The 14,622-nt window shown below is 40.7% G+C and overlaps 1 protein-coding gene across 1 annotated transcript in view; it reads right to left on the bottom strand.

Annotated features, from left to right (window-relative positions):
- Adamts3 (ADAM metallopeptidase with thrombospondin type 1 motif 3) overlaps positions 1–14,622 on the bottom strand; it is a 126,182-nt gene that overhangs the window by 103,324 nt on the left and 8,236 nt on the right. Inside the window, exons 2-3 of the mRNA XM_055595450.1 lie at positions 7,928–8,033; positions 444–600 (exon numbers count right to left, since the gene is read on the bottom strand). Coding sequence (XP_055451425.1) covers positions 444–600; positions 7,928–8,033 — 263 coding nt within the window. The remainder of the gene's footprint in view (positions 1–443; positions 601–7,927; positions 8,034–14,622) is intronic.

Raw genomic sequence — 14,622 nt, 5'->3', positions numbered from 1 at the left:
ATCTATCTATCTATCTATCTATCTATCTATCTATCTATCTATCTATCTATCTAGCTCTACTTATCTATCTTGAACCAAATAGACTTTAAAGTCAAGCAGCTACCAGTTTGGCTTTAAAACATAACTTTGTTTTGTTAATACATCTCACTTATGAAGTTTTACAATGACAAAACAAATAGTGCATAATTTAAATATTCTTGAAAAAAATAAGATTTACAAACTTTGAGACAGGCTGAAAGAACACAGGCTTAGTGTACCACTTTTAAAGTAAATCACAAAAAGCACACTGACTAACATGTGGTAACTCTCTGGTATAAAATACCTCCAACATATAACTTCCACACCTCCTAAGACAGAGTGCCAGTCAAGGTCTCTTGACTATGTAAGGGCTGTTGTCATCATTCCTTAAGTCTATAGTTATTAAGACTTTTCAAAGTGCCTACCCCTGTGGTAGAAGTCTTCAGACACACCTCTGGGAGCCTTCTCCATGGCTGATCTCTTGTAGACAACGTGAATCCTTCCTTTTTCTTCATCCATCTGCTTACCTCTCTCCAAGGGTTCAATAAAATACTCTTCATTATCACTTTTTATCATTCCAGCCTAAAAAAAGCATAAAATGTGTTCATTTAAAAAATATATCATATTCAATTCACAAGTACATCCTTTTAAATGGTAAGAACGTAAATGATGAAAGTGATCTTTTCCCTCTGATTATAGATTTAAAACAATTAAATCATACTAGTCATTCTTATATGTCTGTAATCCACATATAACATAAAACAAATTCATATGGGGGCTGGAGAGATAGCTCAGCAGTTAAGGGCATTTGCTGATCTTCTTTAGAGTGCCCAGCCTTGTTCTCAGCCCCTACATGGTGGTGCACAAGCCCTTGTAACTCCAGTTCCAGGGCATCAAATGCCTTCTTCTGGTCTTCAGGAACACGTGTGCACATACATTGTACATATATATATACATGTAAGCACACACACCAACACCTTTTAAAAAACATTATATGGCATGAATGAAAAATGCATATTGGGTAGAAAACATGAAGTTTAAGCAGCATAAAAATAAAATTATGTGACACTAACCCCTTTGCCAGAGTACACAAAGGGTATATTCTACTTGATGTTTTCTCAGCAAGAGAATCTAATATGACACAGGAATTAAAAAACAAAACAAACAAAAAAATCCCCTGATTTCCCATAACAACGACTGTGGATCTGTTATGAGATATGCTATATTACTTGGGCAACTCATTTCAATCTCTCACACGGTCATTACTGTATGACAGATGTGGGTTCTATCCCATCCCATCTTTATCTTTAACTAGCTTTGGTGGGAGTCCCATACTTGTAATATTTGTTAGCCTGGAGAACCAACATATGTCTGTGTCTAAAAGGCCCAGCTTGTCATTAACTGCATTTACAGGTAGCAGAAAGTTGCTAACTAGCTTAATCTTACACGTTAACTGATTTCACTGATACATGTATATGCATATGTGTATACATACACAAACACACATATCTACACACAAGTATGTTTATGACTTGAAGTTCCATTGATCATCTTAGTCTTTGATTTGCCTCGAAACCATTAAGCCACCAAGTTTTGTAGATTTTTATAACTTTTTTGTTTACATTTTTGACAATTTCAGACATGTACAAAGTACATTCTGATTATGAAACTCCTCACCTAGCTGGGCATGGTAGCAGATGGCTTTAGTCCAGCACTGGGGATACAGAGGCAAATGGACTTGTGAGTTTGAGACCAGACTGGTCTACATAGTAAGTCAGAGCTACATAGAGAGACCTTGTCTCAAAATAATAAGCAACAAAAATCTTACATTCTCTAGTCTTCCTCCTACATATACAGCCCCCCCAAATAAAAGTCCCACATTCTTGTGTCTCTTTCCCTTTTTCTTTTTCTTTTCTTTCTTTTGAAACCCACTGAGTGTAACCAGGAGCATTTGTGTCTCCACAGAAAACTATTGGGTTCCTCAGTGGATACATAATAGATAAAAAAGATTGTACTGCTCCAAGGACCCACCAGTAACCAATACTTGAGAAGGGAAGGGTAGGGATGATGGAGGCCTTCACAGTCACAGGTTCAATGTCAACAAGGCTCAGTCTTGTGCAGGGCCACTGCAACTAGCCATAGCTGCTACCAATTGGCTGCATATGCCTCCCAGAGAGCATTCTACATCCCTTCTCTCTGTTTTCTCCCATGATGACTCCTGGGTCTGAGAAGGGGGAGTGCAAATATCCTACTTAGCACTGGGCACTCACGTCATTTATTCTTAGCACCATCAGCATTCTACCTTCACTGTCCATTCTGTAGTTTGTTAAAATTACAGGAATTATCTCGCTTGAGACTCTTCACAGATCCTAATGATTCACCCGGATAACTCTGTGGCTGAAGGAAGCAGGTCAAGATTCTGAGAACTGCCACTTGAAAGGAAGAAGGCAGGCAATGGTAGGAATTAGCCCATGTGCTTTCTGAAAACATTTCTCTCTGTATTGAAAGTAAACATTTCAGCTTCATGAAATGCTTCTGTAAATCAAAGGATACTGTCATCAAAACAAAACAACTGCCTACATATTGGAAAAGTATCTTCACCAACCCTCTATCTGATGAAGGACTAATATCCAGTATATATAAAGAACTAAAGAAGCTGAAAAGCAGCAAACCAAGTAATCCAATTAAAAAATGGGGAACAGAGCTAAACAGAGAATTCTCTGTAGAGGAATATCAAATGGCAGAGAAACACTTAAAGAAATGCTCATTAGCCATTAGGGAAATGCAAATCAAAATGACCCAGAGATTTCACCTTACACCCATCAGAATGGCCAAGATGAAAAACTCAAGTAACAACACATGCTGGAGAGGTTGTGGAGAAAGGGGAAACCTACTCCACTGCTGGTGGGAATGTAAACTTGTACAATCACTCTGGAAAGCAATCTGGCGCTTTCTCAGACAACTAGGAATAGCGCTTCCTCAAGACCCAGCCATACCACTCCTAGGCATATATCCAAAAGAGGCTCAAGTACACAATAAGTACATTTGCTTAACCATGTTTGTAGCAGCTTTATTTGTAATAGCCAGAAGCTGGAAACAGCCCAAATGCCCCTCAACTGAAGAATGGATGCAGAAATTGTGGTACATCTATACAATGGAGTATTACTCAGCAATGAAAAATAAGGAAATCATGAAATTTGTAGGTAAATGGTGGGACCTAGAAAGGATCATCCTGAGTGAGCTGTCCCAGAAGCAGAAAGACACACACAGTATATACTCACTCATATATACATAACATGGTATATACACCTACTAACATCTGTACATCTAAAGAAACTAAGCAAGAGAGAGCACCCTGACTAAAATGCTCAATCCCCATCCTGAAAGGCAAAGACACTGGACATCAGAAGATGAAGAAAACAGGAAACAACCTAGGAACCTGCCACAGAGGGCCTCTGAAAGCCTCTGCCCTACAGACAATTAAAGCAGATGCTGAGACTTATGGCCAACTGTTGGGCAGAGTGCATGGAATCTTATGTAAGAAGTGGGAAATAGTAAGAGCTGGAGAGAACGGAACCACACAAGGAGAGCAACAGAACCAGAAAACTTGAACACAGGGAACTTCCCAGAGACTCATACTCCAACCAAGGACTATTCATGGAGATAACCTAGAACCCTTGCACAGATGTAGCACATGATAGTTCAGTGTCCAAGTGGGTTACATAGTAAAGGGAAGAGGGACTGCCTCTGACATAATCTGATTGGCCTGCTCTTTGATCACCTCTCCCTGAGGGGGGAGCAGCCTTACCAGGCCATAGAAGATGACAATGCAGCCACTCCTGAGATGATCTGATAGACTAAGATCAGAAGGAAGGAGAAGAGGACCTCCCCTATCAGTGGACTTGGGAAGGGGCATGTATGAGGAAGAGGGATTGGGAGGGGAGGAGGAAGGGGCTGATGGGGAATACAAAATGAATAAAGTGTAATTAATAGTAAAAAAAAAATTTAAAAAAAAAGAAAGTAAACATTTGAATGTCAGGTGCTACGATACTACCTTCCCCCAGTAGAGCGCAGGAAACACAAACCTCAAACTGAGCATCTCCCTTAGAACACAAAGTGTGTTTGAGTGAGGTTGGGACAGTATCAGTGACAAGGAACTGAGGCTTAGCTATGGTCTGAATGTGTTCTCTTAGACCCTTGTGCCAGAAGTTTGATCACATGTAACAATACTGACAGCTGTTGGATTTAGTAGGTAATGCCCATCAGAAGCCAGCTTGGCTGACTACACCACCATCAGTAGAGATCAGTGCAGTCCTCAAAGAAACAGGTTAGTTTAGAGCAGTGTATTACCAAGTGAGGCACGACATGCTTGGTACCTTCTGCCCTTAGCTGTTCCCCCTCCTGCTTCTCCGCACTGGGGTAACATACAGGGGGCCTTGCTAAACACAAGGATCCTGCTGTTTGGACTGGATTCTAGCCACCAGAACCATGAGCTAAATAAACCCCTCCCCTTTATAAAGACTGGGGCCTTAGGGATTTGCTATAGCAGCACAATAGAGAGCAAATGCTAGCACACAGGACCTCTAATATGGATGGGCAGGAAATGGCAAGTCTGAACTTCCATTAATTTAAACAAAATTTAACAGAAACATTATCCTAAAAACTGTTAAAAAAAAAAAAAACACCAAAAATAAATTGCCAGACACACGGCTCATCTACCTACTAGTTGATTCAATCTAGAAAAACAAAACCTACAGGCCTAAAGGGATTCAATGAAGTTTGTCACAGACAGTCCAACGACATGGCTGATGAACATAAAACCAAATTAGCACACCATCCCTTTCATAATCTCACTGTACACAACAACATACCATTGAGGGCTAACTTTTTTAAGTTTCTTTGATTTTTGTGATCACGATATAATTTCATCATTTCCCTTTCCCTTTCCTCCCTACAAACCCACTCACATCATATGCCCCCTTTATTTTTCATTTCTTGTTGTTACATGCATGTATCTATATGTATTTACACGTGGTCCTCATCTCTCATCAAGAAAACTTCTCTGGAAATAGACTGAAACAATTACACACAGCCACAGCCAATCAAAATGCATACTGGTGGAGCCCAGCCTCAATGGACACATCCTCAAAATACACCTGCACCTGTCCATGGAAGAGGAGGCAGAAAGACGCAAAGAGCCAGAAGATCAGGGAGCTTGCCGTGAGATTGTTTCTCCAGGTAACATCAGAGACTAATAACTTTTTCATCCAAATTAACTAATATCTGCTTGTGTGGAGATCATCTTGGCACACATCACTATAAACCTTCAATTTGGCCACTGTTATTTATAGCATCTCAATTTCACATATCATAGTAGGAAAAAAAATCTACTTTCTGAAATAATTATGTTCTTGTGGACAAATGATGATGTACTAACAAATGGTCTGACCATAAAAAATGCCCAAAAGGGGGACCAGGTTTTCCTTGCGGTGGTTCATGCCTTCCAGAAGAGCTGTGTGCCCCACAAAGTGACACTAGGGTCTGGATTGGCAATGGCTCTGACACTCCACAAGTCTGTCCAAAGAGCACGGGAAAACCCTGAGGCATCCCACATGGGAGGCTGTGAGGAGCCTGCCCTAGTCACAGCATTCACTGTTTCCTTACTTCCACGGGCAGGAGAAAGTTACATAAATCACAGACAAGTGTGAAGAAGACGGAACCTAGCTCTGTGCTGGGGAGGCAGGGACAGAATGTGATGAGCAGCTGAAAGTGGCCACCTCAAATGGATAATGTCACCGCTTTACTTACATTTCCATTGCTCCCCTTTGCACTTAGCATGACACTCAACAGCCCCAGGGTCATGTTTCATATGGCTCGGTCTACTCCGCTCAAGGAATCACTCTTAGCACATTCCCGCGGCTTCAGCCACAGGGGAAATGCTGTTACTGTTATACTTAGAAAGCCCACTTGACACACGCTCATTGCCATTTTATTTTCTCTATGTTTCATAAAAAAAAAAAAGTTTCCTCATTCAAAGTGATTTTCTCATACCTTCACCCCACAGAAATGCTCCATCTAAGCCAATCATTCTGACTCGTAGCAATGTCGCTTCTGCTGTTTCTCTCTCTTATGGCTCATATTACAAGTTATCAGGGTTGTACTTACATGTGTGTGACTATTTATTATTCTTTCTCCACTGCAAGTTCATCAGCTCCCAAGGCAGACATTTTAATTAGTCTTTTAAGCCTTAAGCCCTGGCACGACAATTGGCACAAGCTTTGTGTTCAATTTTTGTAATGAACTACTCTATGAATGAACTCTAGAAATGAAGGAGTAGGTTAGAGTTATAACTGTGTGCTCTAACCAAAATGCCCCAAGGAAAACTGTAAGGGGGGAATATTTTTCCTGACTGATAGTTTTAGAGGTGTCAGCCCATAACTGCTATCCTTGTGTGCTTAGGTAGAACGTCGTGGTGGTGGGAGTGTATGGTGAAGGAGGTTCTTGGCCTCATGGAAGAGAAGAAGGGCAGTGCAAGAGGGGTAGGACACAGTACAGCCTCCAAGGACAGGCCCTGCTACCTTCTTTCTCCCAGGAGATTCCACCTTCCAAAGTTCTGCCATCTGCCAGCGGTCTATCCAGACTTTAAAACTCACCAATGGGTTAAGACCTTCCCCATGTTAAAGCCCACATGATCCAACTTGCCTCTGAAAATGCCCTCACTGGCACCCAGAGGTATTTGTTCTTCATCACCAATCTCCTGGACATCTGTCAATCCAATCAAGTTGGCAAGCAAAATTAACCATTTCAGGGGATGCAGAATTTAGAGGTTTATGGTAATCTTCAAAAGATGGGAGAAGTGGCATGCTAGAGGCACAGGAAACATAGTGGAGCGGACACATCTGTTCTTCTCACTCAAACTGATACCCGTGGCTCCTTCAGTTTTCTTCTTTGATCTTGGCCCTTCTACCTTCACAACTGTTTCTTGAAACAGGCCCTACCTTCTTACTCTGCCCTAAGGGCTCCCCTCCCACCTCAAAGACTCCCTGCCAATCCTTGAACACCACCAGTCGGCCCCATCTCTCACTAAGGCCCTGCTACGAGCTCTGTACTTGGACTCTTCCCCATATTGAACTCTTTTCCTTTAAGTGCTGGCGTGTGACCTCTCAAGGCAGCATGTTCTAGCTACAGACCTGCTCTCCCACTCGGCAGCCAGTGTCTCTTTCCCCGTTCCCCTGTTCGCTTTCATTATTCCATATCATCATGCTCATTGCTTATTGATAGTCTTGGCCCTACTTCTTACCACTGACCTTTCCTGTCTCTCATTAGCCAGGAGTTCCTTTCATTCTGCTTTGTTCACTATGTAGCCCACATGCCCCACAGAGTGGTTGGCTCAAACTATATCATCCACACATATTTTTTTTAAATGAAGAAAAAATGAGAAGAAACAAAAATACGAATAAGTTATAACCTAAGGTTATTCATAAATCTTGAAATTGTGTAACTATGCAATTAATGCTTATATTCACAGAAACAGAAAAGCAAACTGGGGACAGTCATGCAGACCTGAAATCCCAGCATGTAGATGGTAGAGGCAGAAGGATTTGGAAGGGGTAATTGTAGGGAAAGCTGTTTTAACTGTGTTCCCCTGAGTCACTGGTGATACTTGCTAACATTTACTGGAGGAATTCATGAATGCATTTCTGAAATATAACTGTAGCCACACTGGATTCCAGATACATCTTGTCACCCATAGTAATTAAATCTGATGGAAAAAAAAAACAACAACCTAGGAAATTCTCCGAAGACTTTAAATTGGGATGTAGAAAAATCCCTACAGCCTAAACTCTGGACAATGGTTCATAGTCCCTGCATGGCCTGGCTTTCTGGATTCCCCTTCCCACTGCTGTACCTGGTCCAGGTGACAGGGCTCTAGACTGACTGGCAATACCTCCAGCCCACATCGGCTCTCTGCTCCTTTTCCCCACCAGACAATTTCTAGGTGACTCTCTGTCAGCCTGTGGAACAGCAAGTTTCAAGTCTACACAAACTGTGCTACATTTACTATTCATCACAGGGTAACAGGACAAAGCCTGGCTTAAAGCAGACGCCTTCTATTAGGGATGGAGGGAGAAAATATTAACACAAATAGAGCCAGATATCTTGGAAGAAAGGTAAAAAGGACTGGCAAGAAAGAGAGAAGGAAAAACATGAGTGTGGAGTCCCCACCCGTAAGAAATTAGCTACAGTGTGCAAAGACTGAATCCTGTGAGAAGCAAACTAGACAAACTGCTGTGTTTGACTGGAGCGGGAGCGGCTGGAAAGACGTCACGAAGAGCTGCAGAGGCCACGGTCATAAAGGGCGTGTATTTTAAGATGTAGAATATTCTTAGCTATTGTAGGTGGCTCCCCACCATGCTCTGTTGATTTTTCTCCTTCGCTGGTGACCCAAATTGGATGGACTATTTAAAAAGTGCAGGTATTTTCAGGAAGAAGAAGAAGAAAAAAAAAATCTTCCCCATGCATACTTACCAGTGGAAAGACCTTCAGTGTTGTTCATTAGGCACTGAAGGCCTTTTATGCACTAACATATTTATTTACGTAGTTTTGCACTCAAAAACATTTTTGGAAGCTCAAAGGCCATATGTTGTCAAACCTCAACATTAATTCGTGCACACTCCTGTCCTCAGCTCCCTGGTTCCATCTGTATAGGACATTCGTATGACATCCAAGAGTAAAACCCAATGTGTATAACATTTTAAATTCTAGGCCACTAAGAACACTAATTCTAAGCACTAATAGCGCTCACAATCCTGCCAGAGATGAACAACTTGAAGTTATAAACCTAGATGTTTTTGAAATGCCACACAGAAGATTACATATGCCGCTGAGGGATTCTCTTAAACAATCATTTAAATTTACCATTAATGTTACTCATATAGTAAAATATTTTGAGAAATTGCTCTTCTGTTCCCCCCCAAAAAACAAAACAAAACAAAACAAACAAACAAACAAAAAAACAACAACACCATGTTTGCCACCTCAATCCCATTCAACAAAACATTTGGCACATTTCTCAAGCTGTTTTATAAATCAAACACAGTTTTTAAAAAATGGTATTAATACAATCCAGTATTAAACAATTAATGATTTCATTTTGCTTTAAGCCTAATGTAGGCTCCTTGGCAGCTCTTCGGAGGGAATATTTATAATTTTTATAAGAAGTCCGCTATCTCCTCATGTGTGGTCAACTCTTCCAGCTGTATTGCTCATTTTACATGGTGCCAAAGGTCCAGCATTGAGTCAGAGAGCCTCCTAGGATAGAAACAGCTTTCACCAGGGCCACGTGACTTCCTCACAAGGTGGAGTTCTCACAGCCATACCTGACACCCAGCTCCAAGACACTAGATTAAACAGTGTCCTCATCTGATTAGAATGTGAACGGAGGGTGTGGACGACAGGGTGGTTCAGATGAGATAATGTCTATGAATGTATTTCATAAATTATAAAGTTATACAAGAAATGTAAAATATCATTCTTTATAGGTCACAGTAGTTAAGGCCAGTCACCAAGTAAAGATTAATTTGTACTTAGCTCGGTTTATGATGAAAATCAGTCTAAAACACAGTTTTTAAAATTCTATCAAAAATTACCAGTCTCTCCTCAGAAATTCTGTGTCAGATATTCCTAAAAATCTCATGTCACAGGGAAAATCCTGTTTTAATTACAACACATGAATGCCGTTCTTTTGTTCTGCTAAAGTAGTAGTGTAGAGCTTTGAAGGTCATCCAGGAAGTTCATGGAAGGAAGTATGTTCCAAGTACAGAGTCATTGCAATTGAAACCAAACACCATTTCTCTCAAACTGGGCACAACAGTAAACCGCAAGGGTACAGCAGTGACATAGTGATAGGATCTGAATGCCTGGAATAGATCATGGGAATGTATGCTAATGATGTATGCAGGGAGGGGTAAGGCAAATACAATATGCTGTCCTCAGAACTAGAGCACAACAGCAGAATTTTAGCTCGCCAAAGCTATATGAAGACACACCATGGGGTTAACTACTTCCTGTGTTCCTTCTTCAGTTATTGCAGGATACAAGCAAAGACCTTATCTGGTCCCTATTTTATTAGTATAATGGACGGTACTTAGTTGATGAAGATAACTTCTAAAGACTTCCTGAATTTCAAGAGGTATTTCAATGACATCGCCAAATCCCTATAGAAGATGTAATGAAAATGGCAATGTGGCTGGAAAGATAGAAAGTATAAAGTAGCACTGCTTAGAAGGCGGCTTGTAAACCCAAAGAAGGATCCCCACTTAAATTTCACACTCACACACACATCCATACACACACACACACACACACTGAGACAGAGACAGAGAGAGAGCATCTTAGGAGGCTCTCCTAATGTGAACAGCATCTAAAAATCTTGAAAATCTTTTTTAAGTTTATAAAACTAAAGACTATTTTACAAAATCCTTTCTTTTTTCTTTAATTGCTAATTTATATATATATATTTAAATTTTATTTTATTTTTATTAATTACAGTTTATTCCCTTTGTATCCCAGCTATAGCCCCCTTTCTCCTCCCCTTTCTATTCCACCTTCCCCGCCTCTTCTCCTATGCCCCTCCCCCAGTCCAATGATAGAGGAGGTCCTCCTCCCCTTCCATCTGACTCTGTTCTACCAGGTCTCATCAGAACTGGCTTCATTGTCTTCCTATGTGGAATGGGAAGGCTGCCCCCCCTCAGGTGGAGGTGATCAAAGAGCCAGCCCCTGAGTTCATGTCATAGACAGTCCCTATCCCCATTACTAGGGAATCCTCTTGGACACTGAGCTGCCATGGGCTACATCTGTACAGGGTTCTAGGTTATCTCCATGAATGGTCCCTGTTTGGGGTATCAGTCTCACAAAAGACTCCTATGCCCAAATTCTTTGGTTCTGTTCTTCTCCTTGTAGAGCTCCTGTCCCCTCCAGGCCTTTCTATCTCCCACTTCTTTCATAAAATTCCCTGCACTCTGCCCAAAGTTTGGCTATGAGTCTCAGCATCTGCTTTGAAACCCTGCTGGGTAGAGTCTTCAGAGGCCCTGTGTGGAAGGCTCCTGTCCTGTTCCCTGTTTTCTCCCTCTTCTGATGTATATCCCATTTGCCTTTCTGAATGACGATCGAGCATCTTTGGAAATCAATCTGGCTCTTTCTCAGACAATTAGGAATAGTACTACGTCAACATCCAGCTATACCATTCCTAGGCATATATCCAAAAGATGCTCAAGTATACAACAAGGACATTTGCTCAACCATGTTTGTAGCAGCCTTATTTGTAATAGCTAGAACATGGAAACAACCTAGATGTCTCTCAGTTGAAGAAAGGATACAGAAATTGTGGTACATTTACACAATGGAATACTACTCAGCAATTAAAAACAAGGAAATCATGAAATTTGCAGGCAAATGGTGGGATCTAGAAAAGATCATCCTGAGTGAGGTATCCCAGAAGCAGAAAGAAGCACATGATAAATACTCACTTATAAGTGGATATTAGACATATAAGGTGGGATAAGCATACTAAAATCTGTACACCTAAAGAAGCTAATCAAGAAGGAGGACCCTGGGTAAGATGCAAAATACTTTCTATGAAGGGAGTAAACAGGACTTAAAAAAAATAAAAAAGATACCATCTCAACCCACGATTCAATTAATTGCTAAAATGAAAGAGTGTAATAATCAGTGACCTGAGAGATCACCTTTTCAGTTTCTTAATTAGAGAGCACAACCTCCAACTGATTCTCGTCAGAATCTATGCCACAAGAAAGGAAAGTCTAGGGAGAGTGTTTGAAAGCTGACAATGGGCTTTCCGTACATCCAGTTAAACTGCTCAGCTTCCTTCATTCTCCACTGCCAGCCTGTACCCACCACGGTTACACTGAGCCCAGCCTGGCCTGTCTCCACTCAAGCACATTATTCATGCTATGAGAAAGGATATTATATTTTAAACAGCCCAGAAAGCCAGTCACTGTGCTAACTGTGCTGGGGACTAAGACATCCACCGTGTCACACTGTTTGCTGTGTGAGAACAGGAAGGAAAGGCTCTTCCAGGTTAGAAACAAAACTTTTTCTTCTCTTGACAGACTGACTGGCCTCTCCCTTAGAAACATAGTGTTTTATGTAAGGAACCTCATAGAAAACTCAGAGGCAAATCTGTACCCTCATTGTATGCCCAGCTTGCACCATGAATCCCATGGGCCTAACTTGTTCTTAGACATAATTTCCCTTCTCTTTCTTTCTCTTCTTGACTTTTCTCCTTTCTAAATTATTTAAATTAGCATGGATTTCATTGTGGCATTTTGTATACACATGTGTCATTTTCCTTTGTTCTAATTCATCCCATCTTCTGCACCCCTCTTCTGTGGTCCCTGAGATGGGATACTCCCTTACTGTGTTTTCATTGTCTTTTTATATGTTTGTATATAAATTGAATGTTTTCTTTTACTAGATAGAGTGGTTACATACTAAACAAAACATAGCTGGTATTTCAAGTTGTTAACTCGCATCGCTACTTTACCTGAAAGGAGAAACTAATTGTCTAATATATATATATGATTAAACTAGGATTAAACATCTTAACAATATTGAGCACTATCTGATATTTCAAAGAGGTATAAGTATTCCTGAAAAGTTGATGATACAAATTATCATGTTTATAATTGTTAGTAAAATATGAATCTGTAACCACAAATGCCGGTTTGTTTTTTACTTCTTAAAAATTCACACTCTATGTTGGCCAATAATTGTAAATACAGAAGATGTTACTGAGTGCTTGATTCTACAACAAAGGATCCTTCATCTATGTTAATAAAAGCATACGCCCAAGTACAACCTCAGCAGTCATGGGAAAAGGCCAGTGTTAATCAAGCAGGCCTCTTCCCTCTTTGTAAAGCACAAAGAGAGGCGTATAAACCACAGCACCAAATCAGTCGTCCACCCTACTTCCTTTCCGTTTGATTCTTCCTACCCATTAATTTAGGTGGCTGAGAACAGACTGGGCCTTGTGCCATTTTCTATTGCTGCTGTAACAAATCGTCACAAATGGAAAGGTTGAAAAGAGTACAACTGTGTTCTGTGTGAGTTCTGTGGATCTGAATTCTGACTGGCAGCAGGGTGTTAGCAGAGGCAAGCCTGAGGGCTCTGGATGGGTTGGTTGTATTTTCCTACTCTGCTCTCACACCCACCACTCCCTATTTCTTACCACCACCTCCCATTCTAATAGAACTGAAAACAGACTTTACTTGATGAGAGCAGAGAGTGAGATGTATTGCCATCAGCCCTGCCTTCTTTGTCAAATGCTCTTGCCAAGCCTCTGCTGCTGGCAAACACAGACCGCTGTGACAGTGCCTCTGCCTCGTGGCAATGCAACAAGAGACCTTTTTCTACGCCATGCCAAATGAAATCCTAAGGAACATTAGCCAGGACTCTACCATAGCGTCTTATACAAACTGAGATGTGTCAAGGAAACCAACCTGCAGTTTAAAGCTATAAGATACAGTAAGAAAAGGAGGAGGGGAAGGATGGGGGAGGTGGCAGCTGAGAAGGTAGAGGGGTAGTTATGGTGGTAGCAAACCTAACCAAATGCTATGCCCAGGATTCAGATCAGGAAAATGAGGCATTAACACAGGAGGCAGAGCCGTAACCTACTAAAGAGAGCATGCTGCCTCTGTTGCATCAGCCCTCATCCAAGTTCATTTAAGGAATAACTATATAAAACAACATAAAACGTCAGAAATGTTAAAGCTCAGAAAATCACTTTTAATTTTCGTGGAAGGACACAGAACGTAAGAAAGCAAGTCACACAGTATCTTTCAGTACGTTTTAACATTTAAAGGTCAGTCTCATAATTAAATGTTCAAACAAATTATGCTCACCAGGGCCTGCTAGTGCCTCTAATGACTGTACCGTTGTTTCAAAGGAACAACGAAAGTGGAGACAAAGAAGGGTGTGAAGGGAACGGAATTAAGAGAAAGGCACTATACCAATTTGCTTACAGTCATTTCAGAAAGTACTAAAAATTTGTAGTGAAATGGTTTTCATAAGTCTTTAAATGTTACAAAACTTTGCATATAAGATACCCTAAGAAAAGTATTACCTCTCACATATGGAGAAGGTATGTGTTATTCATTAAAAGCCGTTTTCCTCAACTCTCATTTTATAAGGACATATGCATTAATTTAGATTATTAAAGTCTTAAATACATTAATTTTAATAATATAGCCAATTCAACAAGCCATCAAGGTTTACTGTGATTGACTGCTCAATATTTTCTAGTACCTTGCAGTTAACATACCTAGTTGGCAGGATTTAGAAACAGAGGGGAAGTTAGGTGTGGTCACATGCAAGTAAATGCTAACACTTAGGCTGCAGAGGCAGGTGGATCTCTATGAGTTTGAGGCCATCCTGGTCTACAGAGCAGATTCCAGACAAGACAGGGCATGCTTATAGGAGACAGGAGCCTTAGATTGGTTGACCAAGGAATTAGGTTCTGGTCACTGCTTTTCTAAAAAAAGAAAGAAAGAAAGAAAGAAAGAAAGAAAGAAAGAAAGAAAGAAA

The sequence above is a fragment of the Psammomys obesus genome, unplaced genomic scaffold (assembly GCF_907164565.1).
Source record: "Psammomys obesus unplaced genomic scaffold, mPsaObe1.curated_primary_1811, whole genome shotgun sequence".
Lineage (NCBI taxonomy): Eukaryota > Metazoa > Chordata > Mammalia > Rodentia > Muridae > Psammomys > Psammomys obesus.
This window is presented reverse-complemented; position numbering and strand designations above follow the sequence as displayed.